We start from the raw sequence: 20,139 nt of genomic DNA on the forward strand, positions 1-20,139 counted from the left end.
ATCTTCTCCCTGGCAATTCATTAAATATTATCACGTCAACCTTGGGTGTGTTGTGTTTATTCATTTCTGAAAATGATCTGCACCTTCACGTCCTCTCCACCAGCCTCTTGTCCAGCCTCAATTCTTTTCTGAGGGGACGCCCTTGACGACTAAACAGCAGAGTGCAGGGGAAGGATAAATTAGATTCTGACAAAACATCTCCTAGTGCTTTGCAGTAATGTGCCTCTCATTCACATAAAAGGCTAATTTTATTGACCTGATCTACGATGCTTTGAGATGATGGGTGAGGGTACTCAGAGCTCAACAGCACATTCCTTTAGTATGTGATTTTTCTTCTACAAACTTTCTACAGCAACTTGAAGATTTCCTGTCGTCTTTTCTCAAATATACTCGACATCTTAATACGCACTCATACCGTTCACACATAACCACACACGGCTTTGTAGAGACAGAGTCCATCTGCAATTCCCGAGGACGTTTGCTGAAATGTCAGCCAGTGTATTGAAAGGATCAGATAGTTTCTTGATGTTGCACACGCACTCGTGCGGAAGAGGCACAGAGACAGGTTTGATAGGCATCAGGTGTAATTTTGGTAACTGCTTTGGCAGCTGATGACTCACCATTCAGAAAACGCACACTGAGCACCTACTTCGACAGAGATTGGCTCCAAACAGATGAGCCGCCTTAAAAAAACAAAACAAAAACAAAAACAAAAGAAAAACAACTTGACCTTTGTGTATGAAGATCATTGAAGCTTATCAGCTCCTTCATATCCTCTCCTGTGGTAAAAACAGACAGAAGGACTAAAGGTGATGAGGTGTCTGATGCTTATGATTCACTTACACAATACCAATTTCCTGTAGCCATGTGATGGATTCACAACCACTTTAGTTACATGAGATGTTTTCTAACATGGATGTCAGTTATGGGTAGGGTTTTTCCCCCCATGGTAACTTATTGTCTGGAATTTTTACCCATTGCTAATTATTACCTACTGTACATCCCTTAAATAAATGTATAGTTTTTATAGATAAAATAGTATTAGTATTAATATTAGCATTATATTTGTATATATCAGTTTAGTTTACATCAGTGGTTTATATTTGTATCTTATTTATAACATTAGTATGAGAGTGAATGTGAGAACGAATAAATGATGGATCAGTAATGTGAAGTGCTGTGGGTGCATTGAAAAGTGATATAGAAATCTAATTTATTATTATTATTATTATTATTATTATTGTGGGAGACATGGTGGTGCAGTGGATAGCACTTGTGCCTCACAGCAAGAAGGTACTAGATTTGATTCCAACACCAGTCGGGGGGGGGGGGCTTTCTGTGTGGAGTCTGCATGCTGTCCCTCCCCGTGTCTGCGTGGGTTCTCTCCAGGTACTGCAGCTTCCTCCCACCATCCAAAGACTAGCACTGATAGGTTAATCTAAATTACCCATAGGTATGAATGTGAGAGTGATTGTTTGTCTCTATATGTACCCTGCCTTTGGCCATAAATAGCTGGGATAGGCTGCAGCGACCCCCATGACCCTAGTGAGGACAAGGCGGGTTCAGATAATGAATGAATGAATATATTATAATTATAATTATAGAGCGGGTCGTCCAATGACCGAAGGGTTGGCGGTTCGAATCCTGGCTTCGACTGTCCACATGTTGAAGTGTCCTTGGGCAAGACACTGAACTCTAAATTACTCCCAGTAGGGTCTGGCAGTGCCTTCCATGGCAGCAGTCGCCTACTGGTTATAAGTGTGTGTGTGAATGGGTGAGTATGAGGCTTTGGAAAGCGCTTTGGGCACCATGAAGGTGTAGAAAAAGCACTATATAAGTTACAAAGATAAATTACGATAAATGATTCATTGCCTATTATTATTATTATTATTATTATTATTATTATTATTATTATTATTATTATTCACATTATCAACTATTATCATAATGATTTAATGAGTCATTTTTAAGAAAAATAATAAAAATTGGCTGATTCCAGCTTTTAATTTTTAATACGTTCTAATTTCATTTAGCCTCTATGACAGTAAACTGAATATTTTGGGATTATGGACATTTAAGGAATTCATCTTAAGAAAATGGTGATTAGTTATCATTATTTTGGGTCATGCAAGAGAATATTTGAAATATAGTAGTACAAGTTGCAGTTATTTGAATTGCAATCATAATAGGAATAGGAATATCACCCGGTGTAATTATGTAATTGTAAATGGTTGCAATTTAAAAGTGCAAATACAGAGAATTTGTGGTGATCTAATTGCAGAAAATGGAAAAACTAAACACAACTTCTGCTGTCTGTTGATAATTTGGAAAAACATGCAGAATCAAAGTCGCTCTGTTTTTTTGTTTGTTTGTTTGTTTTGCAAGATTAAGTTTTTATGTTTGAGCTGAAATTACTGTTCACAATAATCACAGTATGACTCTTTCCCCAAGTTGTGCAGCCCTGACTAACAAAACACATTATCAACAGGTTAATTAACAACAATAAAATGTCAGTAACTAATCAGAATTACATTTTTGTAGTGCAGAAATTCCTTTCTTTATAAAAAATTTTGAAAAACAAGCAAAGCAAATGTTGGAGCACAACCATCAAGAGACAGAGCTTTGTCTGCATCCAAACAGACTCTATTTATTTGGAAATACGCAAGTAGAGTTTGAGTCTTGTGTCGGAATTGATGCTTGTTCCTCTAAGAAACATGAATCTACACAGGTAAAATACAACTGTTTCACATGAAGATGGAATTAGTTTTCACACACATTCCTCTATTTATAGACATCAATAATCACCTTTGACAAGAATAAATCACATTGTTACAATGATTTCATGAGAAGAGGAAAAACATTTTATTCCTACTTTATGAGCGTCAGTATATGGAGTTACTATACATAGGTGTGACAGCAATCAGTGGTGAGTACTGTTATGAGTAGTAATATACGGAGTAATCAATGCTGACAGGATGTGTTACACACCATATTCTGCTAGTGTTCGTTATGTTTGCAAACATTATGTCTGACTTGGAAAAAAAAAAAATTACACATATATTTTATAGTAATTGGTGGAGTGTTGATTTGACGTTCAGTTCCACATTTGTTGTTTAATTATTTTGGACTTGATATTGAATTTAACAGTTATTCAGTGTCTTATAAATTGAAAGATACTTCATTTTAAGCTGTGGAAGGAGGAAGGGAGGGGGGGTTACAAGATTTTTCCTGCTCCAAACTATCATCTGCCTTCAAATATCCATTAACAGCCTGGAATGAATGTTTTTTTTTTTTTTTTTTTTTTAGGACTTTTTACCTCTGTTTCTTAGTTTAGAACATTCATCATCACCTTAACCCAGGGCTGTCAAACTCATTTTCTTTCAGGGGCCACGTTCAGCTCAATTTGATCACAAGTGGATAATAACATAGTAGCATATAAATAATGACAACTCCATTTTTTCAACTTTGTTTTAGTGCAAAAATAACATTAAATTATGAAAATATTTACATTTACAACCTATCCAAACAAAAAAAAGATGTGAATAACCTGAAAAACTGAAATTGCTTAAGAAAAGTAGCTGCAATTTTAACAATATTATGCCTCAACTTATCATTTATACATGTACATTACAGATCGGATCTACAAAGGCACAAAACATTTAATAACAGGCGGAATATTGTTAAAATTAGACATAATTTTCTTTAGACATTTCAGGTTGTTTGCATTTGTTCAAGTTATTCACATTTTATTGTTAAAAGTTTGTTGATGTAAATATTTTCAGAATTTAATGTTATTTTTTTCCACTAAAACAAAAAAAAAGAACAATTTGGAGTTGTCATAATTCATAGGCATAATGTAATATTATGTTTTTCTCATTAAACCAAGAAGAAATTTCATTATTTACAGTCGAGGAAAAAATTATTAGACACACCTTTTTTGCTTCAATTTCTTGTTCATTTTAATGCCTGGTACAACTAAAGGTACATTCATTTGGACAAATATAATTATAACAACAAAAATAGCTCATAAGAGTTTAATTTCAGAGCTGATATCTATCCATTTTTCACGGTTTTCTTGATAATAACTAAAATCATTTAAGTTCTTGCATCAATATCTATGGCGTTGTACTGACAAAAATAGTGCTTTTATGCATTCCAGGTTTTCTTTTCTGTCTGTTTTAGTCACATGATACACACAGGAGTTAGTACTTGATTGCATAACCATTGTTTTGATGACTTTTGATAGTCTAATAATTTTTTCCGCGAGTCCGTGACTGTATTTATAGCTCATTATGCTATTATTTGACATCACAATTGGTTTGTATGCAGCCCCTAAACTAAAACTAGTTCAACACCCTTCACTGTTAATATCTTCCATGTAATTTTTACACTTTGCAAATTCATCCTGCAGGCTGGGTTGGAACCTATGGTGACCCAGTTTTTGCCCGCGGGCCATAGTTTTGACGAGCCTACCTTAACCTATTACGTTTAAGATTAAGACTTATTTCTTCAGACAGGCCTTCTCAATGCCATAATTTCACTTTTATCTGCTGCCATTCTATGTACCTATGTGTTTTATATATGTATGTGGTATATGTGGATGTGTATATGTATTCATGTGTACATGTATGTGTGTGTGTGTGTGTATATATATATAAATATAAATAATACATGTATATGTGTATGTATGTATGTGTATACTGTATGTACATATTGTTGGTTAGACAAAGGGCTGAGAGCTAATAAGCTATGCTTCTTCTCACTCCTTTTCGAATATGACTTTTTTTTCTTTTTCTTTTTGTGTGTATCATTATTTTATGCTTCCTTGAATTTTCATTTCTATATTATGTTGCACAAAGAAGTCAATTAGTAGCGATCAGGAAGCTTGTATCATTTCCATATTCGAAATTTTAAAAAAGTGTGTAATTTTAATTGTGTTTTATTTATTTTTATCTGCTTTTTATGGTAACCATGAGTGTCCTGAAAGGCGCCTATAAATAAAACGTATTATTATTATTATTATTATTATTATTATTATTATTATTATTTTCATTACATTTCAAAAGTACCCTTCCAAACACTGTCTATAATAACTTTTTGCTCTATTTAGGGCAGCAGAGACAAGTTCGGAGCTGAGTTTGACTTATCCTCACTGCTAATATAACTGTGATAGCTGATAACAGCCAGTAGCTTGTTTACTGTTTTGTTTTGGTCTCTGACAACTCCTCAGAGAAATATCTGGTTTGTTATCTGCTAAATGCGTCATTATCCTCACCAGCTAGTCGCTAACTGCATCTGTCTTCTGTTTGGTACTTAGCAAGCGGTGACCAAAAAGGACATGGCGACTGAGGTCAGACTGAACCAGGACAGTTCATTCAGCCCAGAGCTGCAGTTCATGTAACTCCACAGGGTGTAAAACCAAAAAGGGCTGCACATGTTGGCAAAAAATGGCCCTGTGTGACTCCTTTCACATTTTACATGGTAGACCATTTCATGCATTGTTAGAATATATGTACAGGGTTTTGTGAATGTCTTTTTAAGTTCTCTTTTTGGGCCATTGTTTGCGCCGCAGCCTCAATTAGCTGAGGATCGGAGACGACGGTGAAGTGACGATGAGTTAGAGCCGGGACATGCATTACAACTACTCGGCCAATTACAGCAGGATTTTCTGCCACAGTTAATTAGGCAAAGTTAGATCACCCCTGTTCCACTCTTGACTCAATCCCAGGATGAAATCATACAAAGTGTGATTGTTTGCCCCACGAGTCTCATCATTGTTCTCATTAAGACGTTTTAAATATGTTTGATTTTTACCAGTGGAATCTGAACTCTTAACATTACTTAGCAGGAAGGATGTTTTTTTTTAATGAGCATACAGTAAAACCATGCAGGGTGTTGCCAGAATAATTTAACAATCCAGTTGCTCATGTTTTATTGCAGAATCTCTGCTCAGTTAGATTTCACCTCTCTGATCAGGTTCTGAACGCCTCAGGTTTCTTTGCCTTTTCTCCTCAAAATCCGACATAAATGATTGATGAAATCTTTTTTGCGCAGCTATGATTGGGTGTTTGTATGGGATCATTTGAGGGATTTCAGCAGTTGTTTATTACACATATTTGTGGCACACTGGCTCTTTTTTAGTCAAGAGAAAACTTTTTTTTTTTTAATTAGTCAGTTTAACAGTTTTTAGTCAATAACCTCTTTAATTACTGCTTATTAGTAGCAAGTTAGGTGCTACATGAATTACTTTTAACTACAAGTGAAATAATTATGTGAGAGACCTTAGTTTAGAATTAAAAGTATGATTTTTTTTGCCTTTAATTCAGATTCAAGTCAACAATTCAGCTGCTCTATGACTGTCAAAGTATTTCAGTGTTCTTAGTTTTCTCTAATATTTCACGTTTTTTTCATCAATTAATGCATGCATTCAAATAAATCGGAACTTGCATTTATTTACAAAATGCCTTCAAACATTTGTTTATAATAGAGCTGTGCAAAAAATTAAAATCCCAGGTCAGTCCATACAATTATACAGTATAACTGCAAAAGAAAGGAAATTAAGTGATTCAGTGTGTGCTCATCCAGTTTAGGTTTAGTGACATTGAAATATAAGCTTTTCTCGGTTCCTTTTCACTCTTTTGGAACATACTAGTGGTCGATTGTAGGTGGAAATTTATAGTTCAGTACAATTTTACAGCAGAAAAAAGCAGATTATCTAATTAATATAATTTCCAACCCATCCTCCACAAAATATTCAACAATGAAAGCATATTTTGGTTGTCTAAAATTAAACACCACTCAAAAAACTTAAATAATAATCAGAAATATCTAACCAAATTAATCTGAATTATATAAAACCCAAAATAATTAATTCATAAATGTGGAATGTATAGGAACAGTTTTTAACTTTTGAGCTATTACTTTTCCAAAAGTCAACATTTCCAGATTAGAAGCGGATCAGCAGCAACTTCTGCCAATATCGATAGTTAATAAAATATGTTATTGACACCAGTTAATCAGTCTGTGTCAAAAACATACGTAGTCTGTATATTTTCCATAATAACCAAGCAAAGCAAAACACAATCCCAAGCAAAGACTGAAATCCCACCTACAAACTGCAAAAAAAGCCACAATAAAATGAGTCAATATGAAATTTTCATCAAAGCAGCAGCTCTACTTTACAACATAAACATCTACATCTTTTCAATACCATTATCTGCCTGAACCACCTCAGTACATAAACATTTTAAACACCAAACAGGAGCCCATCTGCAGTGCAGAGACGTGAATATTCAGTGAGTCTCACAATTCAGCTGTGATATCAACTATGCAATGGAGGGTTGAATTAAAACATTCCACACTTCTATTTAGGACGATTAAAAAGACAAAATGTAGAATTACTTGGACATTATGAACACTTGGAATTTTGTGCCTTATTACATTCAAATACAAATAGACTATATTAATTAAGTGCTATTAGGGAACTGGATAAAGACCCATAAAGACCCAGTGTTACTTCTGTGGCAGGTCCTAAATGATTTTTTCTATATATTTAACATTTATTATGAGATTTATCATCCTTTGTTATTAAATAATCATTGGTATTTTGCATTTTTCCAGTGTAAATCAGGTATTTTCCAGTATTTAACCCTTTCATGCATGAATTGTGAGAACCTGAGTCAAGATTTATTTTTTGAGTGTTTTTATTCCTCCTTAGCCATGAAAAAAACAATGTGATTGAGGTTTTTTTTTCTATGGAGTTACAAAAATATCCATGCATTTAATTTTTGAAGTAAAGAAACACGTGTTTAAAACTAAATATCAGAAAGTGATATGAAACCAATGAAATACAAAACATTTTTAATGCTGCTAATCTGATGTCTTCTCACATTTTTACATATTCTAATGCTAGTAATTACTCACTTCATGGAGATAATATGCAAAAAAAAATCCTTTTTGTCTAACAAATAACAATTGATTTACACTCAAGCATGTCACTGCAGATCAGGTTTATCAAGAACAGCACAGTTACAATAATGTTATGAATGTCAGTGTATGGGATGATGCATAAGTGTCCACTGTTTTGGCTGACATGGAACTAAAACAAAACCCATTAATATACAAGAGAACAGATGGAGAATGACTGTCCACTGTAGTAACCTATGCATGTAAGGATTAATGTAAGTAAGTAAAGCTTTATTTTATTTATTTATTTATTTATTTATTTATTTATTTATATATCACTTTTTAAAACAACATGTGACAAAGTGCTTCACATAAAGGGGAGACAGATCAAATCAAATCAATCAATGTACTGATCTTGTAGATGTTCTTAAAAGCTCAGATTAAAGTGGAGGAATATTATATCAAAAACAGAGAAAACTGAAGAAAAAGTGACCTTTTGAGTTATATATATCATTGACTGATGTCCATCCACTGTCACTGATCCAACTCTATGGGTTTTACGGGTGAATTGATGTTGTAGAAGATGACAGTGTTTCCACATTCACTGCAGAGCCTCTGAGCGTCCAAATGGGTCATATCTGATGACCATGAAAAGATGACAAACCGTATTTTACACCAATTATTTACATGGCTTGATAGGATTAGTGGGTCTAAAGTTAATACATTTCTTTTGGATCAGTAGAACAGTAGATGGTCGACAGTGGATGTTTGGGTCTTTATGGGTTAATAGAGCCACTTTATAAAGCTCATACTGAGCAAATTAAAACTGTATTTTACATAAAACAGCTTCTTTACTTACTATCAATACTCAATAATTAGGAGATTATGGTGGGAGGACTGTTAGTAGAATGTGTACCTATCTTCTCATTGGCTAATGTGAGTCAATCAAATTTCCCCAAGTCATGTGATTTAAAATCTAGTTTAGGCTCTGCTGGAGTGAGTGCAATATAACTGATGGGTCAAAAAATATTTTAAGCATCTGCACATTGCCCTGTTACAGCTATTTCTTCTGTTCAAGTTTTTTTTTTTTTTTTTAATATACAGTACTGTGCAAAAGTTTAGGTGGCCTTTAGATTTGTTTTTTTTTTTGCAGCGTTGAAATGAACATGCATATTTATTTCTCAGTCTCTTTTCTTCAGATAAAAGAAAATACAGGAAATATCTGCACAGCCTTAAAACACACACAAAAACCAAAACTGTGTACTACTGCTGTACATACTTTACAGTAGCAAAAAAAAAAGTATCAGTGGAAAAAAACAGCTTCTAAAAACCAAGGTGGTCGTATTTAGCGTAATCCTTTTGTTCAGACAATATGACATTTTTGGCATTTACTTTCTAATTTTTTTATTCCAAGTTTCATTCAACACATTTCAGATGTTTCTAACCTTTTTGCTGCTTCTTCTTATGGGGTCAGAGGTCACACTAAATACTGACTTTAACCTTTAGAACCCATTTAGTTCAGTTTTTTGTGTGCCTTTTAAGGCTGTGCACATATTTCCTGTAATTCTTTTGTTGTATCTGAAGAAAAGAGACTGAAAAATAAATATGCATGTTCGTTTCAACGCTGCAAAAATAACAAATCTAAAGGCCGCCTAAAACTTTTGCACAGTACTATATATCTCATTAACTTTTAATAAGCTTATTATTCAACACATGCAGTTTCTAATAGTAAATCTGTTAAGAGTCTCAATAATTGATTCATAGCATCTAATACAAAACCAGTGTTGATATGAATATTAATAGCTACTGGTTAATGGTGAATATGTGTACCTTAATATAAAGTGGGCGTTATTGCATAGCGTAGGTGCTTGTCAAGGTATAGACGTCTATTCTTACTAATAATGGGTGCACTTTGCTATTTATGCATTATTTATAGTTCTAAAAGCCCTCAATGATGAGTAACATTTAGCAGTAAATCACGGGCCTTTAGTGGGTCAGCGCTGTCACTGTGGGTATATCCACATGCTCTTTGCCAGCACTTTACCTTATGACCAGGGAGATCAGACTGAGAACTACTTGAGCTTTTGCCAAGGCTGTAAAATATGGGCCACAAATGTTGTCCCTGTCTTGACCTACTGGCACGTCTCCTGGCATTGTGATTGTCTGGACTGTCTCCCGTCAAGATTTATTTGATCTTTATGGCACCTCTCACAGTTTATATACTGTAGCCTAAGATAAAGCAGGAGAAGCGGCAGGAGAGGAGCTTGCTTTGGCTGGACATCATAGAGCTTTACCTTCATGTACAGTGACATCTGAAAATGAACTCTCCCATCTCTGATATTTACTGTTTTTAGTGGACATTGTTCTTGCAGTATGCTCCACAAGCCTCCGACTCTTGCTATTAAATGTAACCCTAGTGATGTAGCAAATGCACAACCCTCTGACGCTGTTCTTTTACAGCCTCTTTAGTCTTAATCTCACCAAGAGGCAAACAGTCGCCCATAAGTGGACTGAATTTCACAGCTATTACACCACGCAAAAGTGTAAATTTATTCCACTCTTTTTTGCTTCTGCTGTAAAACACTATTACATTGTTTGCCAACTGTTGTTGTCTGCATACACTCCTGAATCCTGTCTTCTCTGGAGAATTATCCATAGGCTGTCCCAGGGGAGGTGAGCACCTGCTTGTCAGTATATCAGTGAGCTGAGATCGAGACAAGGCCGAGGACACAGGTGACAGGGTTGGTATTCATACATTAACAGACGAAAGCCCCTTTTGCGTTTTACTGCTTCGCACGCTGACAGGTCTGCTTTTATCTGCCAGGGTTCAAGGCGAGGCTGGAGCAGATTTTGCACTTAAAAACCATGTGGTCTTTCCCCTTCTTCTACCGTCCTGTCCTTTCCTGTCCTCTCCTTACACTTACAGTATACACCCACAGCCACTCCACTAAACCCACCTGCTTCTTTTCCATCACTGTCTATTCCAGGGCTTGCCTTTGTTACCCCATGCATTATTCTTTTGGGTGGCTGCATTTTTTCATCCCCCCTGGTGTGAAAGAGCGCTTGCTTTTTTCTCTTTGACTTCAGTGCATCCAGAGAGGCTGTCCCTAGAGCCTTTCTTTATTTTTTCTATCAGAACTGATAGTAGTGGTAAGAAGAGGATTTCTGAGTGTCTTCATGAACGTGCTTTCCGAGGGGGAGGTGGACGGATGTGGCTTTGTGGCTTTTGTGTGTATGTAAATAAATAACTAGTTTTCTTGAGAATGTTTTGTCAACAGGGCCTGAAGTTGCACAGTATGTGTGTGTCTTTTTTCGTTGTTGTGGAGAGGAAGTATGTGGGCATGCTGCTGTTGTGGCGGCACGCTTTTCCCGCATTCTCCTGTTCGACAGGAGGGTTACCAGAGAGAAAAAGAAGATAGACGGCAAGCTAGGTGGTGAATTGTAATTAAAATTTTCAGTCTCGTTAAGTTGGTGACAGCTTTCACAGTACTGCAACGTCTCGCAATCGATGGAAAAGATCTGCCTCCAATACTAACGAACCAAAAGATCATTTAAGTGTTAGGTGGGATGGGAGCAGAAACGTAAAATTAATTAAGATATTTATTGCCCTAATTAATCAGCTCAGTGAGAAACTTGCCATGGTTTTACTGAACTTATAAAGAAATACAGCAGAGTTCGAACGACACAGTCTTAAAAATCTTAGAATAAACTTCAACTATGTATTTTACAGAAGTCTAATTAGGAAGCGAGAGCTCCCTGGAGCAACTAACTGCAAGACCCTATCATCTTTATTTACTCTACATGAATTCACGGTAGCATATGTAAAAGCTATGGGTGAAATCCTCAGCCTGACCCTCGCTGGTTCCACAAGAATGAAAACAACCATTTGGCCGCATTACATTATATAAAACTCTAATGAGGAAATATGAGCTCTCTTGTGCTTCACACCGGAGTACCCAATTATCTTCACTTACTGTTTTACAGGACGATGCACCCTGGGTAATGGCATAACAATAGCTCTCCCTTAAGGTTCCCAGAACAATGTGAAAGGCTGTGACACAGATCAATACGTTATAGAAATACCTTAACAACTTAAATCTCATTTCTGAATGAAATTGCGACCCTGGATATTGTGCAAGAAAATAAACAAAGAAAAACTGAGGTGCATTTACTGCTTCTCTGGTCCTTCGGAATAAAATCTCACTGTGACAGATCCTCTCACACGAAATGTTTATAAATTTGTGCTCAGCTGGCATGTTGATATTCTGCCCTGCATCCCACCACCTGCCCCAGGCTTGTTAACAAGGTGCCCGTGGCAATGATTGCCTGGCCATCAAACTCCCAGCTGATAAGTTCCTCTGGGAGAGAGAGGAGCTTTGTCATTGAATTCACCCCAATCGGCTCCTCATGCTGTACATTTGAGATAACGCTCTGCCTAACTGAGCTTCACATCCCACATTATCACCTCGGCGACGTTTATATATGTCTTTTTCTGTAAAAACAGTCTGGCATTTTCCAGCTAGTTTCATCTAGCGACTAGTGATTCCCTATTCTGTGTATTTTATCAGTTGATGACTAGATTTATATGTACAATTATAGTGCTGTAGCCTGTCATCAAGATGGTAGCCAGCGAGACACCTGTCATTTCCAATGCTGCAAGGCCGAGAAGAGAGATCGGCTGATTGATTGAAGCCAGAGTGCACAGAGGGTGAGGGACACAGTGACAGCACCGTGATTGACACAGATGAGACGGAGGAAAAGAGGATAGGAGCGAGCAGCCGAGAGGACAGGATACGAAAACAATAGCGAGTTAAAGAGTGCAGATAGAAGGAGATTTAGTAAGACAGATAGGCCAAAGAAAGAGACAGGTGGTGAGTGGGAGAGGTGGGAAAAGAGAAAGCGGAGGATGGATAGGCCTGGATGATTTTTTTTTTTTTTTTTTTTCCCCTGTCTCTTCATCTAAAGGGTGCGTTTAGAGAAAAAGAGAGGAAGAGAGTCATAAGAAGTTGAGGATATTGAGGAGAAGATGAGAGAGAAGAAGGGAAAAAGGGTGAAAAGTATTCCAGGAGGAGCATCCTAACTTCAGTCATGCCCCAGTGAATGTGCTGACAGGGTCTGTCTGTGCCACAGTGGAGCAAGTGTCATACACCCAGACGAACCACACCGCACTGCACAGGACAAGATGAAACTGGCACTACTTAACCTGAAACACAAGTTTCACAAAGTATTTGAATAGTTCTGGGTGATGGAACGAACAGGAATACCGGTTTTAATGCCCTGAAGCTGAATGAGTATATCTCGAAGTGCAGGATGAGACCTTCATATCATTTTGTAGGAAATGAAAAACTCTGAAATACCATTAAGAACACCTGTCTGCAAAACAACTTTATTTTTTGTCATTTTTGGGGCAGACATTGGTATCTTGCGAGACATATAATATGAAAACACTTGTGATCTTATGATGGCTTTAAAACTAGGGAAACAAGGGAACGAGGGAAAAAAATGTTCATGGAAAAAGAACATAGCTTTGACATAGTTTAACCTTCGTCTTGTGTTAGGGTCGACACTGACCAGTTTTAGGTTTAAAATGAAACACATAAAATTTGTGTTTTGCATCAAGGTTTTTTTTCGTTTTTTGTTTTTTTTAACTTGTCTTGTTCAGCATCATAATAGCAGAATGGTAGTCTGGCTGCCTTTTGGTGCTGAGCAAATTTGCTTTGCCAAGTGAAACTTCATAAAGTATATGAGGCTCCCCTTGATATTCCAATGTCTTTATTATGAGTTTTGTTGAACCACATGAACCACACGGGGTGGGGTGGGGGCAAGGAAGAAGAAGGTGTCGAAGACCCTCACAAGGAAATATCAACAATACAAACAATAACAACCATGGTGATAATTATAATGGTAACAATAACTAGGACAACAACTGAGTAAACTGGGCATCAAGGCTTTTTGACATGGTCAGAACCTCTGTTTCAAGAAAATAGTACAAAAAATTGTTTTTGTCACTAAATTATGAAATGCTCTGGTTGAAATTATAACCTTTGTGTTGTTAGGGTCGGTTTCAACCCATATATAAAAATAAGATTATAAAGCAATAATTAGAGCCAAAACTGAAATCATAAGTGCACTGTCAGCCAACACACTGATGGTCAGCCCCCCCCACCCCCCCACCCCCACCCATCACCACCAAAAGTTAATCATTTGTTCCTTGAGCCAGTATCAACATTTCCTGAAAATTTCATGTGAATCCATCCTTAACTTTTTGACTTATCTTGCTGACCGCCTGAACGACTGACCCCGATGAAAACATAACCTCCACCATTACACTTGGCGGACAAGTAACGACGGGCATGCCCACACATGTGAGGTCAATTCATTTTAGAGTTGGTGACTTGCAGAGGGCACATCGAGGGTTATACTGACGAAAAAAAGGCCCAGAGGCTCATTCCAAAAACATTAAAACCAATATTTTCGTGGATAAGGAGGCCTAACAATGTAACCAAGTGATAAGAGACAAACCGGATGATAGGTGATTGTTTTTAGTGAATTTTACAGCTGATTTAAGACATGGGTCAAAACGGACTTGTTAACGGAAAGCTAGCGTAAGAAGAAGGTTAAACTGCATGGCCCTGTTTTACACAGATGGACTTAAAGGCAGACATGTATTGATCTAGATGGAACATATGTTGAAAAATATAACTTAAAACTGTTTTTTCCAAATGTTCTTTTTCTATTTCCTTTCAGAAGCCTCCTCATATGTACCTTCCTTCTGAAACTCTCTCCAATTCAAAGAAAAAACATAAAGATCTGGTGCTATTTCAAACCACTATAGAATAATAAATGCACTTTTCCAAGAGTCTGTGATGAGTCATGGAGTACAGCAGTCCTGCCATTTCTGACAGAATCTCTTACACTTTGGAGCAAAACCTTCAATCAAGGGTTATATTCATCTCTTCTTCTCGCTCTTCCCTTCAGACCAGATGAATTTCAATTTGATGAATAATTACTGCACTGTTGCCAAAAAAACCCCTATCAAGCTCCACAGCTTTAGCTTATGTTTTTTGTTTTTTTTTTATATGTCCATGCATTTCAGTTCATACCTATTAGATTTTAAAATGTGATATCCCAGGACCATGTTGAAATATTCATTCATTCATTTTTCGAACCATTTAATCCTCTGGAGGGTTGTGGGGATACTGGAGTCTATCCCAGCTATGAACAGGCTCTAACACTCTAGATATGTCACCAATTCATCACATGGCATTTGGAAATATCTCTAAAATGGAGATGAACTGATAACATTTTTTCTTCTTTTTGGCCAAGTCTGTGTGATGACCTCTTGCAACACATTTCTGGACAAAACTCAATATTTCAGATTAGCATGTAAAAGGACATGTTTAACTGAACTTTTGGCTCTTGTAGGCATTGTTGTTTGTACTATGAGAGTCATTTGCAGTCTGGAAAATGCTTCCTGACTCTTAAAGATTTGTATGTGAGGTTCGTATTTGCAGTATGCTGGACACTGGTTGTTTTTTAAAGGAGTGATATTTTGCTTTTTTAAAATGGAATTATGCATTTTCAAACATTTCCCTGTGGTCTGCATGAACTGTAAATGCTATACTTGGGTCTGAAATCTTCATTAATTCAACTCCACAGGTCCATCTTCAACCCTATTTCTTAGTAATGGCACGAGGAAGGTCATTTTGAGCGCTGGCCCTTTAAACGCACATGACCCCACCCCCTCCAGGTTGTTGGCTGTGATGCTCTGTCCCATTCACCCAACAACTGAACATTTTAGGTAATCGGCTCAAAGTTTGGACATGTTTTCAATTTTTACTACAACTGCTGATAAACAATTATGGTGTACTGGGAGAAATGGTCGTCAGAAGTCTTGACCTTATATGTGCAAATGTTGTGACGCAACTAGTTATAAAATGTAACAAATTAAGCAGGAATTAAAACAGGTTGTAGAAATCCACTCTATTTTTGCCAAAATGGATATAAAGATAGCTTTGCAGCACCTGGAGGGTTCAAATTCAAACTTTATGAACTATTAGGGTACAAATACACAAATAAATGTACCAAAGACTAATAAAAGTGGGTTTAGCAAAATTTGACCCCTTTAATGTAATGGTAGCTAGTGTTGTATTGTTGCAGATGAAAAGAAGGGAGACAGTGAATAACTCTAATATTAGTATAAGTATAATAAGTAAACGTATATATAATAGTATAAGTATTTTCATGGAAAAACTTACCCGAGTTCTGTGTACATAAGGGACTGTATTGCAGCTTTTGTTATGGATGTAGGCAATGGTAAATGTAAATAACAACCAGCTCCATGCAAAAACAGACCCAAACACAAACTTCATATAAGGACACAAACATATGTGAATTGAACATTTTAATATATTACATGGTTTTGTGGGGGAAGCAAACCCAACCATATAGAAGCCTTTATAGTACGTAATGAAAATAAAATGCATATATATTCTATGCACTTCTCAAACATGCAACAAACCCAAACAAAAAAATCCTCTCTTATTGTATAAGTTAACACATAAACGTGACCTGACATGCACGTGTTTGTATTTAAATAATAATTTTAAAAAAATGTTTTTATGTTAATGCTAGCTGTGAAAGGTTGACATTATTGATTCTTCAGATGTGTAGGTTGATGTTACTGGCATACTGTTAACTACCGTTGCATGATCATTTCTTATCATCAAACAAGCACTTTGATTGATATCTGACATTTTGATAGGCGTAGGATTTCTATTTGAGGCTCGAGTGCATGAGAGACGTGTTTGGAGCATGAGTCAGACTCGTGAGAGCTGAAGAACCTTTTAGATCGCTCAAGGCGTTGTGTACAACAAAGTGCATCTGCATCTACAGCTTGAAGCTCTATTGACATTCTAACAGACTGATCAAAGCTTAATATCAATCCAGCTAATTAATCAAGTATCAGAGTGATAAGAAGCTGGGTTTTATATTGTAACTCACCCCCTTTTTTGCACCATAGTCAGAAATCCTTGACAGTCATTTTCATTAATAAATGCTCAGAGCGCTTTCTAATAGTGTTATCCTATCTTCTTCCATGTAGAAGTGTAAGATGATAACTTTGTCCCTGTCTATCTAATAGATGTAAGAAAAAACACTTGGGTCATTATGAGGGTATAAATGGATGTGTGTTCTGGGCTTAAAAGGCCCTCTGTGCTTGTGAAAATATGATTGCTGCTGTGGTAAAAAGCCTGTCCTGCCCGCTCATCTGTGGGTTCTTCTACCTGTCTATGCCGCTCCACTTTTAATTAACGTAGTGCAATGATTAAAGTTTTAACTTAATTATCTTTATCTTTTCTCTCAGGGTGTTCAAACCTCCACGGGAAACTGCATGAGACGCTTCGCAAGAGGAGGGGGGAAAAACCAGCAGAGAGAGGCGTGCTGAGATAGAGGGAAGATATTAGTCAGCGTGAAAAAAAAAAAAGAAAAAGAGTGACTGACACCTGCCCTCCAGCTCAGTGTGAAGGGCACAGAATGAGAGAGTGAGAGGAGGAGAAGGGAAGAGGGAAAACAGAAGAGAGAATGAAGACAACCGGAAAACAAGGCCTGCCTCACAGCAAACCTCGTTCAAATTAGGACATCTCACCACAAGACAAGATGATTACAAGAAATCTGCTCCTATTGGTTTTCTTGTGCCTGTGGGAGGGGCTCGCAGGAGGTGCTTTGGCAAGTAAGATTCCACGAAGGAGAGGAGTAGGAGGTTCGCACATGGTGAAGCTAGGGGAAAGCAGACCTGCAGACCAATGGGACGCAAGTGTGGATGCTAACGTGGTGACTCTGAGAAACCTGGTCAGTCACGAGCAAGCGAGTGACACTGGGTCTTTGTCCTACTCCAAAATAATCCAGAATCACGCTGCTTCATCTGTAGCCAACAAGGAACGGCAACTTTTCAAACCTAAACGTGAGGTCGATTCTGTCAACAAAAAAGAAGTTGCTCGCCACATGTTAGCTAGTAACAGAGAGATAAACCAGGATATGAAGAGACTTAGGAACAACACCAAGAATGTTGAGACAGCAACTAAATTGGGGAGACCAGAGAAAACATATACAATCCACCACAAGTCAGATCTACATTCCAATAAGACCAGGTTTAAATCTGGTCCTCGGTCCAGGACCAGACCTGATTTAGGCGTCCACACTACAGGTGTACCAGGAAAAGGATTCAGCACAGACTCAAATCGGAAACTCAACCTCACTGGCAGCTATGGGGTTCTGAAGCTGCTGTCGAAAGAGAACCTAGTTAGGATTGTCAATTCCCAAATGCAGAGTATTCCCAGCCTGAGCTTTCAGAGCAAGGGCAGCCGGAGCAGGAAGAGAGACTTGATTGACGTTAATCATGGACAGTTAGAGGCTCTCAAAGTGCAAAGACAAGATATGACTGTCACTCAGTCTCATGCTGGATTTGATAATCAGACTGCATTTCCCTATGTAAGCCCAGTCCCCACTCCAGATCTTAATCAAGGTCTGAGCACGGACGTACATATTAATCCGCTAAGTGAAGTCAACCCAGCTTTAAGTAAAGGGCAGGACAACTTGAGGATGCAGGGTTCAGATAGTAGCGATGGCAGGAGCAAACACCTTGTCAGTTTTTTGTCAACACCTCGGAGCGAAGTCAATCTTAGCCCGGAGAAAGAAGTAATGACGAGCCAGACCGAACCTCCGTTTACATCAACAAAACATTTCTCACAGTATGTTCCCTCAGAAACAAATGATTCTCCATTGTCTGTGCTGACAATGCAACCCCTGGGAGTAAGACCAGGGAACAGAGCAGGAGATTCCCGTAGAGACCTATTAACAGAGTCAGTTCACTCTACTCAGACAGAGCTCAGCACAGCCCAGTACCCTGCAGATGAAGACAACAAACTTGTCAACAGTAGTCATGTCCTGAGGCTCCACCCAGCTCCCGAATGGAGCCGTGATGCCAAAGACACCAAGATGCTGGCTGTAGATCCGCAGCCAGAAAATGGGATGGGCCTCGTGTTTGAAGAAGCAGAATCGGAGGTGGATGAGGAGGAGGTGGTGCAGGAACCTGCAGAGGGAAGGGGCTCGCGTTCTCGTAGCAGGAGAAGCTGGATCTGGAACCAGTTCTTTGTGATTGAAGAATATGCCGGTCCTGAACCTGTGCTCATCGGACGGGTAAGGCAAAAGAAAACTTCATTTATCATTTACAAAGGCTGTGAACTATTTTATGAACGTTGTATGAATATTTAAGACAGAGTTACAAGTCTCTTACATGGCTTATTTAACCTCAGGTCCGCCTCTCAGGTCTATATCTTATGCAAAAAGTAGTTAGCATAATTTAACCCCACAGTCACACTTTTTTGCGCATTGTTATAGACCTAAAATCAGATTGATTTACATTGCTCCAGTGCCATGTGGTGCCTCCCAGGTAGTCGTAAAATCTTCAATGAATCAATGACGTGCTGAGGTGCAACAAAAGCCCCACATCCCATCTACCCAAGGGGCTAGTCATGATCACCGCCAATCTGTAGCAGCCAATGGGAATTGACATAACCCGGAGAATTAATAGCTTTACGTTTTCCTTCCAACATTGATCCTCACCTCAAGGCAGAAAGCAAGAGCAGTCCAAGTGCTCTCTCATTTCCCTGTAGGTCAAACCTGTCAGCTCTCCTCCCTCATGGTCAGGGGGTCCTGCTAATGCTGTTTCATTCACACTGATTTACACTCTGTTTGACAGGATTTATCACTACATTTTCCCTTACCACCACACTCAGAGGGCTGTCGTCCTATTGCGCTGATGTGCAATTTATTAGGATCATTTGCTGGACATGTTTCACCCCCAGTGCCAATGAACTCCTTCCTCTTTTAAAACAATGAGCAGATGAGCGTGGAGGAGGTCACGTTGACTGGACAGAAGGTGTCTCGGAGCTGTACACTGTAATGGCTGTGCTCTCGGTCCTCAGCATGCGCCAACTGTCTTGGTACCCAGCTGCGGTAGATGAGCTAATTTATAAGCCTGTGTGGCCAGTTTGCTGAGCAAATGAATAGTAATGATCCCCGTGTGATGGCTACAGGCTGTTGGAAGCCACAGAGTTAGAGGTTGGTGTGTGTGAGTGCTTCAGGTGGGGTGGATGGTTAAGATCTTCATGTCAGCAGGAGGTGTCTCACACTAATAGACCAAAAAAATGCCTAAACTGCTTTGCGTTTTTTTAG

General features: G+C 38.0%; 1 protein-coding gene across 3 annotated transcripts in view; it reads left to right on the forward strand.

Moving 5' to 3' along the window:
- Window positions 1-20,139, forward strand: part of cdh24b (cadherin 24, type 2b) — a 239,742-nt gene that overhangs the window by 56,031 nt on the left and 163,572 nt on the right. For all 3 annotated transcript variants that reach the window (XM_030160285.1, XM_030160286.1, XM_030160287.1), the window contains exon 2: window positions 17,270-19,101. In XM_030160285.1, the coding sequence (XP_030016145.1) occupies window positions 17,563-19,101 (1,539 nt within the window). In that variant the 5' untranslated portion in view covers window positions 17,270-17,562. The remainder of the gene's footprint in view (window positions 1-17,269; window positions 19,102-20,139) is intronic.

This window comes from Sphaeramia orbicularis, chromosome 17, assembly GCF_902148855.1.
Source record: "Sphaeramia orbicularis chromosome 17, fSphaOr1.1, whole genome shotgun sequence".
Lineage (NCBI taxonomy): Eukaryota > Metazoa > Chordata > Actinopteri > Kurtiformes > Apogonidae > Sphaeramia > Sphaeramia orbicularis.